The sequence below is a fragment of the Monodelphis domestica genome, chromosome 7, assembly GCF_027887165.1.
Source record: "Monodelphis domestica isolate mMonDom1 chromosome 7, mMonDom1.pri, whole genome shotgun sequence".
NCBI lineage: Eukaryota > Metazoa > Chordata > Mammalia > Didelphimorphia > Didelphidae > Monodelphis > Monodelphis domestica.
The window spans coordinates 2,121,685-2,140,218 of record NC_077233.1 but is presented as its reverse complement, the minus strand read 5'-3'; the positions used below and the strand labels follow the sequence as shown (position 1 = coordinate 2,140,218).

The following is an 18,534-nucleotide window of genomic DNA, read 5'->3' as shown; positions in this document are numbered from 1 at the left end:
CTGGGTGGGGTAAGGTTTGGAGCAGGGCAGATTTCTAGGTCTGCCTTGGCCCTCTGCTCAGGTCCTGCACATGGAGCCTTCGCCAGGGAGCTGCCCCTTCAAGTCAAAGATGCTTCTTTGTACCTTCTGCATCGTGGCTGGGGCCTGGCAAATCCAACTGACCCCCTGTTTCATATGCCAGCCCTTCAAATGTGTAGGGGCCCCCCACACTCCCCAGGCCCTTCCTGGGTCCTTCGGGCCAACCTCTTGGGGCCTGGTGTCTGATGAGCCGCTGGCCACCCTGTTCACATTGCCCTGGAGATTTTCCCAATGGGCAACATGTTGATGAACAAATGGCACCTGGCTGGGAGAGACAAAGGATTCTTGGACTAGAGTTTGATTCTAAGCATAGAGCCAGACCTCTTATCGGTGTGTAGTCCTACTGAGCTTGTGGTCCACTTAACCCCCCGGCTTTTTCAGCTGAACTCTCCTGTGGAAACTTGAAAGGCAGGCAGAGAGAGAATTCGTTTTCACTGGATAAGGAGGAACTAGAAGTAAACCTGGACACCGAGGAGTGTGGGCCATCCACCTCCCGTCTCCAATACCAGGTTCTGACCCTGGGAATAGGCCAACTTGGGGATCCTGGAACGCTGCCTAAGCCCACAGCAGAGCACCCCATCCCAGCCCTTAATGTCCCAAGCCCTGGCACCAGCCTGAGGTGAGGCACCAGAGTTCACAGTGTTTGGCCCTTTCAAGCCTGAGGTGAAGCCCCGGATGGCCTTCTTCGCAGTCGCTTTCGGTGCCCGATACCAGGGGAGGCGCTAGCCTGCCTCTTCCGAGCTTCTGGCGGGATGAGGAAGACCCTGGGCTGGGGCGTGCGGAGAGGTCGTGTCCACGTCGGCAGTAGATGCACGTCCTTGAAATTCTGACCGAGGCTGGTCCGGATTGGAAGAGGGCTGCGGGCAGCACCCAGAGGGGGCGCAGGGAGATGGCACGGCGGGGGAGGGGGGGCGCACTGCCACAGGGCGCCAAGAAAGGAGCCGGGACAGTGTTTGCGCCCCAGAAGTTAATAGTGTCTGCGAGCTCCGAAGGGAAGGGCGAGTGCCGGCCTGCTGCGTGCCGCCGTGCACCCCAAGCCCCTCCCCATCCTCTCTTTTGGGCCCCAAGGCTGGGGGCGGCTCTGGGAAGGCGTCCTCCCCGCACAGACGGGAGCCACGTCCAGGACACAACCGAGACCGGCCAACTGTGTCTGTGGAGCTGGATGGCCTGCGCTAGTGAAGGGCGGGGCAGGAGCCGGGAGCCAGGCCTGGGGGAGGGGCAAAGGCAGGAGCAGCCCAGACTCCCGCCCGCTGCTATCTGTGCCGGCCTCCTGGGCCCAGCCTAAGCCTGTGTTCGGACCTCCGGGAGGGATTCCTCGGGAACCTGCACACAGCAAGCCTGGGACGTGCAGGGCCGAGAGCTGCCGGCAGCAGAGCCCACAGCAAGCTAGAGGCCGGCCATCCAGGCCGGCGCGGACCTTGGGGGCCGTCCTGGCCCGCCGCTCCCTTTCCCAGGCGCTCCGCTATTCCTTCGGCCCCTCCGCCAGCACTCGGAAGGCTCGAACCCTGTCCGCCTGGGGCCTCCCCTCCCCCTCTCCCTCCGCCTCCCCCGGCCCAGGCCCCGGCCCTGTCCTTGGTGCTGGGGACACAAAGACTCCCCCAGGGAAAAGAAACGAGCTGCTCCCTGGGGAGGGACACAGCCTGCAACTATGTATCCAGAAAAGGAGGTGCGAGGCGGAATGAGCCCGGGAGCGGGCTGGCTGTCCTCCCCTCCGACTCCCCCACGCCCAGGCCGGCCCTGGCTCGTCCCCCTCTCGCCCCTTCCCCGCCCCCTTTCAGTGCCCTTCTACCCCGCCTTCCCTCCCTGGACTGGAAGCTGCTGGAGGCCAGGGACTCCACTTCCGCTGGGTGTCAGTCCAGAGGCAGTGCCTGTTCACCGAAAAAGGCCTTAGAAGGAGCGGCCTGATGGAACTCAAACTATCCAGGAGCCAAGCCTGGCCTGCGCTGACCCTGGTAACCAGGTGTGGCTGTGCTTGACTCTCTGCGGTCTGGGCTCAGGACCTTTGCTTAGCTCCGAGCCCCCAGGCCCATCCCCAAACCTTAGTCCGGCAGGGTGGAGAAAGCAGGCCAGTGACGTAAGTGGGAGGAAGCACTGGGGCAGATCCTGGGGGCTGGGGGAGGAAGGACCAAAACAATCTGAGCTGATTCTTAATCGACCTTCTGATCTCAATACTGGATTTGTTGTTCTCTCCCCTAAATCTGGTCCTGTCCCATTGCCACCTTTGAAGTGAGTCTGCAAAGGGAGAGGAAATCCGGGACTTTGAAAGGGCACATACCTCAGGGAGGGGTGAGGGGAGGGCAGAACAGAGGAATGACGGCCCTCGAGGGCTGGGTTCCAATACCCCTTCCTTGGCCCCTGCCAAGAGACTCATTTCCTACTCGATCACTTTCATCCTTTTCTCTGGGACCTCTTTCCCTGTGCCATCCTGGAGCCTTGTAGGGCTCCCTTAACCCACCCTTTTGCCATCTCTGTCTCTCCATGTGTACTCCTGCTTCTCCCCTTCCTGCTTCCCCCTCTCCCTTCCATTTTCCCTCTCTTCTTTTACTCTTCCTCTCTTTGCATAGCCAGAAGGAGGCTGGTATCACAGAGGGCACTGCCCACAGTGAAAGGGTGCTGACAACCCCTCCAGATGGCGAGGACAGCTGAGAGAGAAAATGTCCTCTTTCCCTCAAGGAGGCCAGTCCCCCCCCCCCACCCTGCGCTCAGGGTCCCCAGGAATGGCGGGGCTTCCCTCTCCCCATGCTGGCAGCCTTCCCCCCTTCCCCATCTCCTCTTCCATTTTCCTCTTTCCAGTCCCCCTTTAATAGCTCATATCTCCACAGTCCCTACTGTGTGCCAGGCCCTCTTCCGATACCATCTCATTTGACCCTCACAACAATCCTGGGTGGTGGGTTCTTGTGTTCTTCATGACCTGATTTGGGTTTTGCTTGGCAAAGACGCTGGACTGGTTTGCCATTTTCTTCTCCAGCTCATTTTACAAATGAGGAAACTGAGGCACACTGGGTTCAGCAACTTGCCCAGGGGCACACAGGCAGTGGTGTCTGCAGCCACATTTGAGCTCAGCTCTTTCTGACTACAGCCCTGGCATTCTATCCTCTGCACCACCCAGTTGCTCTTTCTCTTTTTTCGGCCTTCCTCCTGTCCCCTCCCCTCTCCTCCTGTCCCCTCCCCTCTCCTCCTGTCCCCTCCCCTCCCCTCCCCTCCTCTCCCAGCTTCCTCTCCCTCCCTCCCTCCCTTTTCTCCTCTCTCTGCCCAGTCCCCAGCCGAGCCCTCGCCCCAGTCCTCCATCCAGTCTCCCTGGAGATGGCAGAGCAGGCTGCCTTGGGGCAGGAAAGAGACAAGTGCATTTGGGCCGGCCTGAGTGCCTGGAGCAGCAACCTTTGGGTGGGGGGACAGCCCTCCGCCCTGCTCACTAGGGGGTGGCACTGGGGACTCCCGGTGCTCCCCGCGCCCCCAGCCAGCCCTGTGCCAAGCCAGAGGGAAGGAGAGGTGGGCAGGGGAGGGCAGGGTGGGCCCTGGCCCGGGGGCTCGGGGATGTTGGCCTGCCAATCATGGAGTGATCTGCCTGCCCAGCCCCGCCTGCCCCTCCTCCCCCCACCCCCAGCCGGCCAGCCTATGGGAGAAGCCCTGTTGCTGGGCCTCCCTCCAAGTAACGGGCCCCCCCGCCCCCCCCAGGGCATCCTGATGCCAAGGCCCAGCTCCCAGGGCTCCGTCCTGGAGGAGGGGTGGGTAGGCACAGGCGAGGGCGCCCTGGGGCAGAGGCACGCTGGCATTCCTCAAGCTGCTCTAAGAGGCCGTTTATGAGAATTTCCGAAAGCCTCTTAGAGCTGCCCGCCCGCCGGCGGTCGGCCCGCTTGTGGTGGGGCGGCAGCAGCAGCCCACTGGGGAGGGAGGGAGGGAGGGACAAGGAGAGGGAAGGGGCCCCCCCAGCTGGCACTCACTGTGCGTCCATCTCTCCGCCCCCTCTGCCCGGCTGGCCGGCCCCCAAGGAAAGCCCAGCCTTCCTCCTTTTGTGCTACGCCCTCGCCCTCCTCCTCCTCTCCCCCTGCCCTCCCCCCCCCCCCCCCCCCCCGGGCCCTATAAATAGCCCCAGACGCGGGCTGCTCTCCAGAGCGCTGCTTGGGCTCCGAGGGCGAGGACGGTGTGCCAAGCGGCTGCAGCCACTGAGGCAGGGCAGGGCAGGGCAGGGCAGGGCAGGGCAGCATGGCCAGCGAGTTCAAGAAGAAGCTCTTCTGGAGGGCTGTGGTGGCCGAGTTCTTGGCCATGATCCTCTTCGTCTTCATCAGCATCGGCTCGGCGCTGGGCTACAACTACCCCCTGGAGGCCAACAAGACGGCGCCGGCCGTGCAGGACAACGTCAAGGTCTCCCTGGCCTTCGGCCTCAGCATCGCCACCCTGGCCCAGAGCGTGGGCCACATCAGCGGGGCCCACCTCAACCCGGCCGTCACCCTGGGGCTCCTGCTCAGCTGCCAGATCAGCCTCCTGCGCGCCGTCATGTACATCATCGCCCAGTCCGTAGGGGCCATCGTGGCCACCGCCATCCTGTGGGGCATCACGTCCAACCTCCCTGGCAACACCCTCGGGCTCAACGGGGTAAGTGGGGGCGCCCATGGGTGGCCGGCCAGCCTAGAGGGCTGGGTCCCGGCGGAGGCGGAGGCGGGCACCCACGAGAGCATCCTCTCCTCTCCGAGGGCTCAGGGCGCGGGACATGGCAGCTCTCGAGGAAGCTGGGCACCTGGGGCCAGTGGGAGGCTCCTTAAGGGCTTACCGCCCCCCAGCACCCTTGGATAATGTGGGGGGTCGGAGGGGGCCGCGGAGGGTCCACTCTGCCCCCCATTTGGTCGGCCGCTGGGTTTGGGGGAAGCCGTGAACCTGCCTGAGCTGGCGCAAACCTTGGCCGTCTGGGAAGGGAGGAGGCGGGAGCGCTGCCGCTGCCCTTGGAGTTGGCAGGGATCCCCCTCCCCCTGCCTCCCTACCGGGGCTCTCTGGGCAGAGGGCTTCCAGGAGGGGAGGGAAGCTGGACCCCGCCCCCTAGTGGGATGCGTCTGCAGTTCCCCAAAGGCCCCCCCAGTCCCAGCGGCGGCCCCAGAGGTCCTGGGGACCCCCACCAAACTGTCACTGCCATCCCATTACCGGGCCTGGCCCGCACCCAAGGGAGCCCTGGGTCCGAGGCCTGTGCCCGCGGGGGAGGGAGTGGGGGGAGGACCGGCCGGCTCCTTCCTGCTTGCCTCCTGCGATGGCCGGCCGAGGAAGGGGCGCGCCTGGGGCCAGGGCTGACCAAGTCCTCCGGAGCTAGATCAGAGAGTCAGTGACTTGTCCAAGGTCACCCAGATCCTCTGAGCGCTCTTCCATCCACACTGCCGCCTCTTACTTGGTGCCGAGACCCGAGGAGAAAGAGAAGCGGGAGGGGGTGGGGGTGTCGGGGCGGGGCGGAGCGGGCGGGGCCGGCCGGTGGGCTGCCGTTGAGGAGTTTGGGATGAGGAGGAGGAGGAGGAGGGTGCTGGGGCTGCCAGCGGGGCAGGTGCACGTGCAGCGGCGGCGGGCGGGAGCCAAAGTCCTGCGAGGGAGCCCTGGCGGCTGGCCAGCTGGGGGAGGGGGCGGGGGCCGGCGGGGGCCGTCAGCACTTCGGCTGCTAGCCGACACCTCGCGGGGTCGCTTGTCGGGGCCCAGCCGAGCCTCCTTTCCTGCCACGCTTGAAGATTAGCCAGCCCGGCGGCCCGTTAGCCTGAGCTTGGACTTTAGCGGCCGCGGGGGCTCCGCACCCCCCCTCCCCGGCTGGCCAGGGGGAAAGTCCGGTGCTCCGGCCTGGGATAGGCCTCAGCGGGGGGGCCGGGAGGGGGGAGGGGAGGCAGTAACCGCGCGCGCCCCACCCCACCCCGACGGGAGGGAGCAGAGGAGGAGAGATGTGGCCAGCGCAATGCCCTCCATCAAAGGGAGGGGCTGGGAGGGCCTGGCAGGTGGGGGTCCCATCCCCCACCCCCTGCCGTGAGAGCCATCGCGATGGGGCTTCCCCACCAGCCAGCGCAGCCCGCGGCAACCTCTAGGGGGCAGGCCCCGCCCCAGGCAGGGTCCCGGGAGGGCAGAGGCAGGCTGGGGAGAGAAGCACCTCTGGGGCCCGGCCGTGGGACGAGGGCTTCCTGCTGGGCACTGAGCACTTCTCGAGGCCCAGAAAGCGGCTGCGAGGGTGGGGTTGGGCAGGGTGGGGCTGGCCCGCGGGGGAGGGGCCTTTATCTGGCCCCCTGTGCTGCGGAGAGGAAGGGCCTTGGAGAAGCCTGCAGACTTCCCATGGGACCTCTCGGCAGCAGTGCCTCAGTTTCCCCCTTTGAAAATGTATGGGCTGGGCAGGACTCAGCCTCCCAGCTGATGGAGGAGAGGAGCCCATCCCCGGGGCTTCTCCTAGAGACCTTGACCCTGGTCCTTCCCCACAGCCCTCCTGAGAGCCCACCAGAGGGGCTTCGGGCTCTCACCCTGCCCCTTCCTCTGCCACTGAGTCCCGTCACCCCTTCTTCCTGGTTCCCACCCTTAAAAAGGGTCTCAACCCCCACCCTGGTGAGGGAGCAGGTCCCCTCCACCCTTCCTGGCACATAAATGCCCACTGACTGACTGCCAAAGTGTTCTAGCCAGTACAAGCTCCTTCGATGTCCTCAGGCTCTCATTCTAGCCTCCCTGCCTTTACCCAGAGCCTTCAGTTTGCCTAGAGCACCGTCCCTACTGCTGCATCTCTCCCAGCCCTTCTTCTCCAGGCTCAGCTCAAACTGGGCCTTTTCCTCAAAGCCTCCTCTTTCGGCCCTAAGCCCTGCCTCCAGCCCAGGGATGCCCAGAGGGCCCCAGAGCAGTGGTGACACCCCCTATCTGGGCACCCCCCCCCAAATATACACACCCTTCTGGAGCCCTCTGGCCAGGCCTGCTGACTCCCAGAGTCCCTGGCTCAGCCCCACTAGAGGTCTGTCTGATAAAGGCTGGCCAATTGACTGTCCGAGGGGAGGGCATGAAGGGGGTCGAGCCCATCCTCCGGGTGGGAGAAAGGATGCTGCTGGCTGCCCCAGCCCCAAGCCCGGACACCCACCAGGGCAGGGGCTGGCCTCCCCTGAGCCCCATGTCCCTCCGGGCAGCAGCCACCCGCTGGACCCCAGAGGAGAGGGCATGAAGGCCCTGTTGCCAAAGGCTCCTCCGTCTACTCTTGTAGCAGGGACTGAGGTCTCCCTCCGTCTCGGCAGCCCGACGCCCAGCTGCCCTCCTCCTGGAGGACTTCCTGCCCAGGCTTTCTTCCAGGCTCCCCTAAGATCCCACCTCCTTCAGGAAGCCTTCCTGATTTCCCTTCCTGCCAGGGCCTCCCCTCTGTCGCTTCTCTCCTGTCTGTGTGTCTGGACTGTTGCATGTCGCCTCCTTGCGGGCTGGGCACGGCTCTCCTCTCTCTCTCTCTCTCTCTCTCTCTCTCTCTCTCTCTCTCTCTCTCTCTCTCTCTCTCTCTCTCTCTCTCTGTCTCTCTCTCTGTCTCTCTCTGTCTCTCTCTGTCTCTCTCTGTCTCTCTCTCTCTCTCTGTCTCTCTCTCTCTCTCTGTCTCTCTCTCTCTCTCTCTCTCTCTCTCTCTCTCTCTCTCTCTCTCTCGGGCCTGGGCGCTCCAGGCACACAGTAGGCGCTTGCCAATACTGGCCGACTAACATCTCAGCGCAGCAGCCCGGGACCCTCACGGTGGGGAGGAATAAGTCCCCCCCCCCTCCCCACCCAGGTGATTCTAGGCAGGAAGCAACAAGGGTCAGAGCAGGAATGATGGGACAGCCGGCGTTCCTCTGGCAGGCCTTGCAGATACCACCAGGATGGCATTCGATGCTCACAGCCACCCTGGGAGGTAGACGCTGTGATGACTGGTCCCATTTGACAGATGGGGACATTGAGGCAGGCACTTGCCCAGGGCGCCCCAGAGAGGAAGGGCTCGAGGCTGGATTTGAACTCTGGGCTTCCTGCATCTAGGCACCGGGGCAGTCAGGGAGATACTGATGGGAAGGGAGGACCCACCTGGGTGAGCCTCGGCCTCCCTGCCTCCCCCACCATGACTGTCCCCGTGAAGCGCTTCTCCCCAGGGTTGCCTCCTCTTCCCCTGGCAGGACCCTCCTGTGGCCTTGCCGTGGCTCCCCCTCCCGAGCTTCACGGAGGAAAGCCTCCGACACGTCCACTCCCTGCTCGTCGGGGCCTCCCTCGTGACCCAACGATGGAAAATCCCCGAGTTTAGCCGCAGACCTGGCTCTGCCCGCTGCCACCTGCCAGCCTCTGCCAGGGGCTCTGCCCTTCCTGGCTCAGCTCGAAGGCCCCTTCTCCCTCTGGAGCCCCCCCTGGGCCCTGGGCCGGGCAGAGGCTCGCGGAGGGGGCCGAGGCGTGTCCACGTGATGCTCTGGCCGGCCAGCCGAGCCCCCGAGGCCACAGACAGTGGAATTTTCTGCTGACAAACATGTGCTGGTAAAAGGGTTGGAGCAGAGCCCTGGGCTGGGGGCGCGGGCAGAGTCTGGGCAGAAGGGAGGCCGCCTGGGCACTAATGAGGATGCCCGCCGCAGACCTCCGGGGGGAAGCCGTAGGAAGTGGCTGGAGTGAGTCAGGAGGGGGAGCAGGGGGGGCTTTCTCCCCCATGAGTCACGGAAGGGCCAACGCCCTGAAGGGGGGCGCACGCCACACCTCTGCCCGACTCCACCCTGTGCGGGGCTTCTGGGGACCCGACTCTGGCTGTGGTCACGGTGGATGAGCTAACCTCAGACTCCCCCCCAAAGCCCTCCACACTCCCAGCGGTCCTGAGGGCCAGCTCGGGAGACCGAGGTGGGAGGTCCTGGGTTCCAATCTGGCCTCAGACGCTTCTGGGCAAGTCACTGGGTGCCCATTGCCCAGCCTCTGCCACTCTTGTGCCCTGGAACCGAAGCTTGGCGTGGATTCCAGGATTTACGAAGCACCGAGAACGGCCAAGGGCAAGGGGGCAGCAGGGCCTGGCAGGCCGTGGCCCAGCGGACAGCCGGCTCTAGCCCAAGCTCTCCCACTGCCTGCTGTGACTGTCTGGGTCTCAGTGTGTCCATCTGTAGTGTGGGCCGGCTGATACCCGGCGAGGGCCACAGAAGCCCTCTGCGGGCTCCGGGATCCCCTGGGCCGCGCCAGCTGGCCTGCCAGTCGGTCAGCAGTGACGAGACCTTCACCCTTCTGGCACCGGCATTCATGAAGCACCTACTGTGTTCCAGGCATTGGAGGGGGCCACAGGAGCCCCGGGGCTTCCCTCCTTTTAGCACACTGTGGGGGAGCGGGGTTCAGGGGGTGGAGCCCCGAGGCAAGCTCTGCCAGGAGGTCCCCCCGGAGCTGCAGGGGGCTTGGGAGGAGCACGCTTGGCACGGTGGGCAGCCTGTGTGTGTGCATGACACGCATCTGTCAGATCCCACCAGCCATGGCAAAGGAGCCCTTCACAGACTGGCACAGGCCGGGCCTCCTCTCCAGGGTGGCGGCTCCAGGTGGGCAGCCGTGTCACCCAGGGGTGCCCAGGGCCCCGGGGAAGGCACGAGTCAAGGCTCGCTGGAGCCAGACGGGCACGGCCAGGGCGGCCAGTGCCTTCCAAGAACAGGGGCAGAGCCGGGGCCACCCGTGGGCACGGGCTTCCCTGGCACCAGCAGAGCCTTTCCAGGCCCGAGGTCCTCTGGGAGGGGGGAAGAAGGAGGAGCTGTGGCCCTCCCCGCCCCTCAGTGACCGGGTGGGGGGGAGAGGAGGGGGAGGGGGAGGGGGAGAGGAGGGGGAGGGGGAGGGGAGCGGGCCAGCTGAGGAGGGGAAGGCCCCTCCGAGAGTCGGCCAGGGGAAGTGTGGGCCGCTGGGGGGGGCAGGGTGGCCCCACATTTTTTCCATCCTGGACGAGCCCTCACCGCAGAATGCGTCTGCTGCTCCTTCCCCATCTGTTTCTGATTGGAAACGCTAATTACAGAGCCCAAACACAGCCAGTGTCCAAGGAGACGGCGGCCCCTCCCAGGCGGGGGACTCCTCCAAGCCCTCCGCACCTCCCACGCCTGGGCGGGGCTGGGGGCGCCTGCCTCGCTTTACCGCACGGGGACCCCGTCCCTCCCGTCGGGGCTCCTGCACTTCTGGCGGGTCAGGGATCGGCTCTGCAGCCGGAGCTGGCCCAGGAGGTCCCCGTCCGATGGGGAAACGGAGGCTAATGGAGGCCAGAAGGGGTTGGAGCCCGAGTTCTGACCTCAGCCCGGGCAGGGGGGCAGGGAGGCAGGGAACGGGCACCGATTAGCAAGCCCTCCCGAGCCTCAGCCCGGCGGCCACCCGCAGAGGCAGGCAGAGCCCCAGCAAGTGGGCCAGGGTGGGGGCGGCATCAGAGGAGGCAAAGCCGGCAGGAGGGTCTACGTGGGAGGTGAGAGATCGGGACCCCTGGGGGCCGCGTGGGGAAGAGGGAGGGCCTGGGGGCCGCGGCTCCGGCTCCGGCTCCGGCTCCCGGGTTTGGGTCGTTTCTCCGGGCCGGCCGGGATGCTGCCGCCCCCCCTCACCGCAGCGGCTCTCCAGGAGCCCCGGAGGAAGAGCCCCAAGAGAGCGTGGGCTGAAGGGGAGGCCAGCTCGGCCCGAGGGCTGTCCCATCCCTAAGGGTGTGCAGGAGCCTCCCGAGAGGGACTGGGCAGCCCGAGGCAGAAGGGGGCAGAGGCCGGGCAGGCGGGCATCCCTCGGTGGGCCCCTCCGAGGGGACGTGGCCTGTAGGTGCTCTGCTCCTAGCGCACGTGGAAGGCGGAGCCAGCGGCCCCTTTCCAGCCGGGTCTTGGCCCCCAGCAGAGGAAGTGTGGCCCACTGTGCCTCGTTTGTCTAGGGAAGACAGGAAGGCCCCGAAAACAGAGGCTCGGCCCCCCTCCCCACCTTGCCTGGCCTGCCAGTGCCCGCCCTGCCCGTGGCAGAGGGGCAGCTTAGGGGTGGCCAGTGGAGGCTCCCCCTGGGTGCTCGTCCATCTGGCCCCTGGGGCGGGCGGCCAGGACCCCCCAAGTCCAGCCGCTCACCATCAGCTCCTGAGCACCCCCCACCAAGCACTGCCCTCCTCCTTGGAAATTCCAGAGCGGGACAGGCAACTCCCAGAGGCTGGGGGCAGCCTGGCGCTTCTGCTCGGACAGAGCTGAGAAGGTGGGCGAGCCAGCCGGCCTGGGGCCGAGGGGGGGGTGCTGAGGCCGGGGCTCCCCTGCCTGAGAGCGCCGAGATTCCCAGCTGGCCCCCCTCTGGCATGGCTCACTTGGTGACCTCGAAGGAGGGAATGGCTGCTCTGGGCTCTCCGTGGGCTCATCTGTCCAGTCCTGAGAGCTTCAGCGGCGGCTCTGGCCGAGGCTCGCCTCGGGGTCCCCCGAGCACGGCCAGGCACAGAGGCTGAGGAGCAGCCCCCACTGGGGAGACATGCCGGGGCAGCCCGCCGGCCCTGCTCCCCTTCTCCCCAGGCTGCTGGCCGCCCCATTGCTGGAGGCAGCCTGCCAGGGAATGGGGAGGGAACGGGGCCTCGTTCCCCTTGGGGGGCCCCTGATGAAACGTGGGAGTGGCGGGACTCCCCGAGGCTCCCTCCCAGGCCGCCACTGGCCAGACTCGCTGCCAGCCTCCAGGCTGTCCTCTTGCCGATGGGCCCGGCCGCTGCTCGGAGCAGCCCGGCCCACTTCGGCTCCTGAATTGTCCCCAACAAAATGGCCGAAGGAGGACTGGCGAGACCTGCTATGGCGGCCCCAGCAAGAATCCCCCCCCTCCCCCCCCAGCTCCAGGGAGACCTTCCCGAGGCAGGGGCGCTCGAGCTGGGCTTTCAGGAGAGGCCGGAGCGCAGTGAGCGCAGAAGCAGGGCCCGGACGCAAGGGATGCTGGGAAATGTGCCCGAGCAGGAACCGGAGGCAGAGGGCGGCTTGTGATCATTAGCACCATTAGGGAGGCAGCCCCTGGGGCCAGCGGAAGGAGGCTGGGCAGCCGGAGAATGGAGGCCCAGTTGTCTGCCTGGGGCCCATGGCTTGAGTGCTACCAAGGGACAGAGAGGCTCCAGGCAGCCCGGAACTGCTCCATGTCTGGGGAACAGGCACGGCGGAGGAGGAGGGGGAGAGGCAGCAGCAGAGCTCCCCAAGGAGTGGAGGTGGGGTGGATCTCTGAGGCCCGCCCCAGGCGGGGGCAGTGGCTGCAGACGGGCAGGGGATGCACCTGCTCAAGGACCACTCGAGGCTCCCTATCTCCTCTCCGCCAAGCCCAGTGTGGCACACAGCTCCGTCCCGCCGGCTGGTTCCTTCTCCTGCCCCCCACCCCGTGCCTGCAAATGGGAGGGGGGGTCAGAGGAGACGGGAGGGTGGCTTGGCCAGCGCCCGGAGCGGCCCCAGCAGGGCCATCCCTGGCCGGCCGAAGGGCTCTGAGAGGGGCTTGGGCCTGGCCCCTCCCAGGCCCTGACTGAAGGACGGGGATGTGAGTCATGGCCGGGGAACAAAGAGGGGAAGAGAACAGCTTGGGAAGGTGACCCGATGCGCACTCAGGAGGCCAGGTGGCTGGCAGAGCGGGAGGGCAGCTGAGGAAGGCATCCTGGGGAAACTGAGGCAGCGTGGCTGCGAGGCCAGGCTGCTGCTGTGGCCCCGGAGCTACGTGGGCGATGGCCGAGGACGGACAGCACCCCCCATTCGGGTGATGGGGTGTCTACACCACTCATCTGCGAATGGCCCTGGCCTGGGCTCCGGCTGGGAGGGCGCTCACGGCGGCTCGGCACCCCCTCCTGCTTTCCATGATTCATGCTGCTAAAAGGAACCAGGACTGGGCCACAGCCAGCCCCACTCCATCTCCTGCCCGCCTGGGGCAGGGGGAGGGGGAGAGCAGAGAGAGACAGCAGAGAGGGGGCAGAGACAGAGAGCACAGAGGAGAGAGACAGCTGGGGGAGGAGAGACAGAGACAGAGATGGAGAACAGAAGAGACAGCTGGGGGAAGAGAGACAGAGACAGAGATGGAGAACAGAAGAGACAGCTGGGGGGGAAGAGAGACAGAGACAGAGATGGAGAGACAGCTAGGGGGAAGAGAGACAGAGACAGAGATGGAGAGACAGCTGGGGGAGAAGAGAGACAGAGAGAGATGGAGAACAGAGGAGAGACAGTTGGGGGAGAAGAGAGACAGAGAGAGATGGAGAACAGAGGAGAGAGACAGTTGGGGGAGAAGAGAGACAGAGACAGAGATGGAGAGACAGCTGGGGGAGAAGAGAGACAGAGAGAGATGGAGAACAGAGGAGAGACAGTTGGGGGAGAAGAGAGACAGAGAGAGATGGAGAACAGAGGAGAGAGACAGTTGGGGGAGAAGAGAGACAGAGACAGAGATGGAGAGACAGCTGGGGGAGAAGAGAGACAGAGAGAGATGGAGAACAGAGGAGAGACAGTTGGGGGAGAAGAGAGACAGAGAGAGATGGAGAACAGAGGAGAGAGACAGTTGGGGGAGAAGAGAGACAGAGACAGAGATGGAGAGACAGCTAGGGGGAAGAGAGACAGAGATGGAGAGACAGCTGGGGGAGAAGAGAGACAGAGAGAGATGGAGAACAGAGGAGAGACAGTTGGGGGAGAAGAGAGACAGAGAGAGATGGAGAACAGAGGAGAGAGACAGTTGGGGAGAAGAGAGACAGAGACAGAGATGGAGAGACAGCTGGGGGAGAAGAGAGACAGAGAGAGATGGAGAACAGAGGAGAGAGTTGGAGGAGAAGAGAGACAGAGACAGAGATGGAGAGACAGCTAGGGGGAAGAGAGACAGAGACAGAGATGGAGAGACAGCTGGGGGAGAAGAGAGACAGAGAGAGATGGAGAACAGAGGAGAGACAGTTGGAGGAGAAGAGAGACAGAGACAGAGATGGAGAGACAGCTGGGGGGAAGAGAGACAGAGACAGAGATGGAGAACAGAAGAGACAGCTGGAGAAGAGAGACAGAGACAGATGGAGACAGAAGAGAGGGCAGCATCAAGGGAGCAGAACCGAGGGGGAGAACAGAGACAGACAAGACTAGAGGACAGAGACGGAGAGGCTCGAGAGAGCTGAGAGAAAGCCTGAGAGGGGGAGATAGGCAGAGACGTCTTCCCGCTCCCGCTCTGCCTGGGTGGGGCCTCTGGAGATGGGTGGGGTGCGGACAGCTCCCCGGCCTGGGCCTGGAGCCTCCCTCCATCCGGGCATGTGGGCCGCCCTTCCACCCCAGCCCCTGCCCTTCGCAGACCGACCCACCCCACAGATGGATTCTGGACGTCCCCACCCAGATGAGCTCAGCCTCCTCCTCCTCCTCCTCCTCCTCCTCCGCTCCCCAGGCCTGGACGCGCTTTATCAGGAGCTCCTGCCTTGGCTGCCCGCGAGGGCCCTCCCTGCTGCCGGCTCCCACCAGCGGCTGGAGGGCCGCTCAGGCGAGCCAGCCCCACTCTCGGGCGCGCCGGCTGGGCGCGCCGGCTGGGCGCGCGGCTCCCCCGTAGGGCGGGGAGATGCCCGGAGCGCTGGTCCTCCCCCGCTTCTCCTTCCCCAGGGCTCCGCGGGGCACCTTCCCGCCCCCGTCTTTGCTCTCGGCCCCCCTCTGGGCCGGAGCGTCGGAGCCGGCCGGACCCACTTCCAGACTTCTCGAGCAGGCCCTGTGCCGAGGCGGGGCTCGGGGTGGGAGAGCTTCTCCCTGCCTCGGCTCTGCTTGGCACCCCGGGGAGACCCGAGGGGGACTTCGGGCACTTGGTGGCAGTTTCCAGGGTCAAGGACAGCGTGGGTGGCAGAGCGAGCCGACGTCACTTATAAGAATAGAATTAGGGCGGCCCCTTCGGCTCTGCCCTCGCTTACAGTTCGCTGGGGCTCGGGGGAGGCAGGGAGGCAGGGCCGCCCCAGGAAGCCGGTGGTGATCCTCTCCGGGAGGCAGGAGGCCAGGCCTTGAGAAAGGGGGCTTCGTGGGAGCGGCCCGAGGCACAGTGGCCGGTGCCCAGGGCCCAGTGAGTGGGGAGGGAGATCTCAGAACAGGGCCCAGAGGCCCAGGCAGGTTCTGGACTGCGAAGGCCCAGGAAGGCTCCGGGAGGACCAGCACCTCAGCTAGGCCTTGAAGGCCGGGTGGAGTTGGGTTGGGAGGGGGGAGGGGCTGGCTCTAGAGGGGGAGCCAGGACGGTGGGAAGGCATGGCTGGGGGGAGGGGAGGCCGAATCCCAGGGGACGAGGGGAAGCGGCCCCTCCTCAGGTGTCCTGCCTTTGTGCTCTTCCTGCAGCTCGCCGAGGGAGTCAATTCGGGCCAGGGGCTGGGCATAGAGATCATCGGCACCCTGCAGCTGGTGCTCTGCGTCCTGGCCACCACGGACCGCAGGCGCCACGACATCACGGGCTCCGCTCCACTGGCCATCGGCCTCTCCGTGGCCCTGGGCCACCTGCTGGCGGTAAGCTGCTGGGGGAAGGGGGGCAGCCAGGGCCCTTCCGTCCCTCTCCCTCTGAGCCCCCCTCCGTCCCCCTCGCGGCCGCCGCCTCACGCCCTCCCCTCCTCCCTCTCCTGCCCAGATTGACTACACGGGCTGCGGCATCAACCCGGCCCGGTCCTTCGGCTCGGCTGTCATCGCCAACAGATTCGAACACCACTGGGTGAGTTTGGGGGGCCTCTGAGGGCGGGGCGGGGCGGGGGGGTGCGCTGCCGCCCCAGCGAGAGCCTGGCGCAGGCCCGGAGGCGAGCCGAAGGTCAGAGTGGCTCCCTGTCCCTGCAGATCTTCTGGGTGGGGCCCTTCATCGGGGGCGCCCTGGCGGCGCTCATCTACGACTTCATCCTGGCCCCGCGCAGCAGCGAGCTCACGGACCGCATGAAGGTCTGGACCAGCGGCCAGGTGGAGGAGTACGACCTGGACGCCGACGACCTGAACTCGCGCGTGGAGATGAAGCCCAAGTAGAGGCGCCGCCGCCGCCGCGGAGGAGGATGAAGCCCAAGTAGAGGCGCCGCCGCCGCCGCGGAGGAGGAGGGGCGGGGCGGGGCGGGGGAGGGGCGCGGGGGGAGGGAGGGGGTCCTGCGGGAGGTGGCGATCTCTGTTCTAGACTGCGCAGCCGCCCGCCCGCCCGCCGGGCTCCGAAGCTTGCTTTCTCTTTCTGTCTCCTCTTTCCGAGCAGGGGCTGCGCTCAGGGCCGGCGGTCGGGCGGCTGAGGCTCGCCAGTGCCAGTGCCCGTGGCCAGTGTAGACGAGCGAAGGGGCGGCCGAGCCCTTGCTGCGTCTTAGCGCCGCCTCCCGGCCAGGCCTCCCCAGCAGCCGCGTCCCTGCACCCCGCTGAGGCTTTCTCTTTGCTGCCGAGCACTTTCACACATATATAGGGCCGCCCCTCCCCCCGGAGCAGAGGCCCGACGGACAGGCCGCCCAAGGTTGCCCCTCAGGCCGCGGCCTGGCCCTTCCCCCTCCTCACTTCCGGGGGTGGCCCGGCTCTGCGCATTGACACCTGCTGCCTGCTGGGGTTGGATTCACGGAACAAATAAAGGTGTTTGAGCACCCGGCCGCCTCCTCGGCTTGTGTCTGCGCCGGCCGGGGCCTCCCTTCCCCCTGCCTCCTGCTCCCAGCGAGAAGGGCCCGGAGGGAGGGCCCAGGACAGGATGCCGCCCCCCTCCGTCCCCCCCACAGCTCCCTGGTAGAACTTCACTGGGGGGGCTGGGGGCCTTCTTGGTTGGCAGGCCTCTGGGCTGGGGGCCCTGGGCATCTCCCCCCCCCTACTGGGGGGCTTCCCCTGACAGGAAGTTGACATTCTGAAGGGAGGGGGTCTGGGGGCTAATTCATCGGGCGGACCCAGAGAGTACCAGGCAGAGGCAGGATTTGAACCCAGGTTGTTGCACGGGTGGCCGGGATCCAATGATTCAGGAGCTCTCTCTGGAGTCCCAGAGAACAAGCCTCGATCCCCACCAGGCCTCCTCTTTCCCGGGCTGTAGCTCCTCCTGGGCCACAGGGTCGGGTCCAGAGAAGCCCATCCCCCCTCAGAAGAGCTCCGGCCCTCTCCTCGCCCCCCCCCCCCCAGCCCGCTTCGGCCCGGAAAACCCAGCAAGAAGGCTGGGAACGGGGAGGCGCCGTCTCCAGGGGCAGCTCCGGCGCCCACTGGGTGCCAGTCCCTGGGGAGGCCCACAAGATTCCGTGCCCACACGGGCACCTGCGGAGGCACTTGGGCTGGGGCGGCCACTGGGGACCCGGGAAAGCTTCTGACTGAGCTTGAGCGAAGAGGGAGGCCCGGCTAAGACCCCGAGACTCCGCGGGCGGGGAGAGGCCGGCCGCCGTCGGTCCTTAGCACTTGAGTGTGAGCTCTTCCGGCCCGCAGAGGCTAAAGCCCAGGCGCTCACCCTGGGGGCGGCCCAGCTTCGCCCACTCAGGGAAAGGCCTCTGGAGCTCCCGGGCCAAAGCCCCTCCCGAGCCCGCCGGCTACCCGAGGGAGGAGGGGGAGAAGCTCCGCCCTCTGGCACCTGCCGGGCAGAATGCTGCGTCCCCCGTGTGCGCCCGAACAATGCTGGACCGGGACGTGGGTTCCTAATGACTTCCCTTCCATGATGGCGGCCAACAAAGGCGCCTTCCAGGGAAGGAGGCCCCCTCTGGGCCACTTCCCCATCCTAAGCAGCGGCAGCGGCAGCACAGGGGGAGCTGCCACCAGCCAGCTGTCTGGCGGGGGGCCAAGAGCCAGAATCTGGCAGCCAGTCCTCAAGCATTGATGGGGAAATGGGGCTCGCCCAGGGTCAGAAGAGCGGAGCCCCCTGGCCGAGCCATGAGCGTCCTTCCTCCCACGGGGCCTCTGCTGGGAGACTGCCAGCGACCCGGGCTCTGTCACCCCCAAGCAGCCCAGCCAGCCCCCTTGGGAGGAGGATCTTCCGGACTGGGAGCCCCGAAGGGCTTCTTTTTCTGTTTGCCCCATTTCTCCTTGCTCTGCCTTTGAGGGCTGACTGGAAGGAAGGAGGGAGGGAGGGAAGGAAGGAGGGAGGGAGGGAGGGAAGGAAGGAGAGAAGGAAGGAGGGAGGGAAGGAGGGAGGGAGGGAAGGAAGGAGGGAGGGAGGGAGGGAAGGAAGGAGAGAAGGAAGGAGAGAAGGAAGGGAAGGAAGGAGAGAAGGAAGGGAGGGAAGAAAGAGGGAGGGAGGGAAGGAAGGGAGGGAAGAAGGAGGGAGGGAAGGAAGGAGGGAGGGAGGGAAGGAAGGAGAGAAGGAAGGGAAGGAAGGAGAGAAGGAAGGGAGGGAAGAAGGAGGGAGGGAGGGAAGGAAGGAGGGAAGGAGGGAAAGAAGGAAAGGAAGGAAGGAGGGAAGGCATTTGTGAAGCCCTTATGAGAGGCCAGGCACTTCTCTAAGTACTGGGAACACATCTGTACACAAACAAGATCCTGCCCTCAAGGACAGGCCACTTTAATGAGGGGAGCAGGGCTGGGGATAGGTACTTGGGCCCAGCAGGGTTTGGAAGTGACTGGTTCTGTCAAAGTAAATGGAAACGTGCCCAGAGCACAGGGGCAGAGGCCAGGATGGGGGAAGGGTTTCCTTCCTTCCTATTTC

The 18,534-nt window shown here is 65.7% G+C and overlaps 1 protein-coding gene across 4 annotated transcripts; it reads left to right on the top strand.

The window, feature by feature from the left end:
• The first annotated feature begins 4,171 nt into the window (after positions 1–4,171).
• On the top strand, positions 4,172–16,519 carry AQP1 (aquaporin 1 (Colton blood group)). 4 transcript variants are annotated; one of them, XM_056804029.1, is made up of 5 exons: positions 4,172–4,671; positions 15,270–15,434; positions 15,553–15,633; positions 15,753–15,934; positions 15,976–16,519. In XM_056804029.1, exons 1-4 carry the CDS (start codon positions 4,282–4,284, stop codon positions 15,930–15,932), a joined length of 816 nt encoding a protein of 271 aa, XP_056660007.1. In that variant the 5' UTR covers positions 4,172–4,281; the 3' UTR covers positions 15,933–15,934; positions 15,976–16,519. The 4 variants fall into 4 exon arrangements, 3 of the variants coding, with proteins under 3 accessions (XP_056660007.1, XP_056660008.1, XP_056660006.1); XM_056804030.1 differs by having other exon boundaries at positions 15,753–15,950; positions 15,989–16,519; XM_056804028.1 differs by having other exon boundaries at positions 15,753–16,519.
• The last annotated feature ends 2,015 nt before the right edge of the window (positions 16,520–18,534 follow it).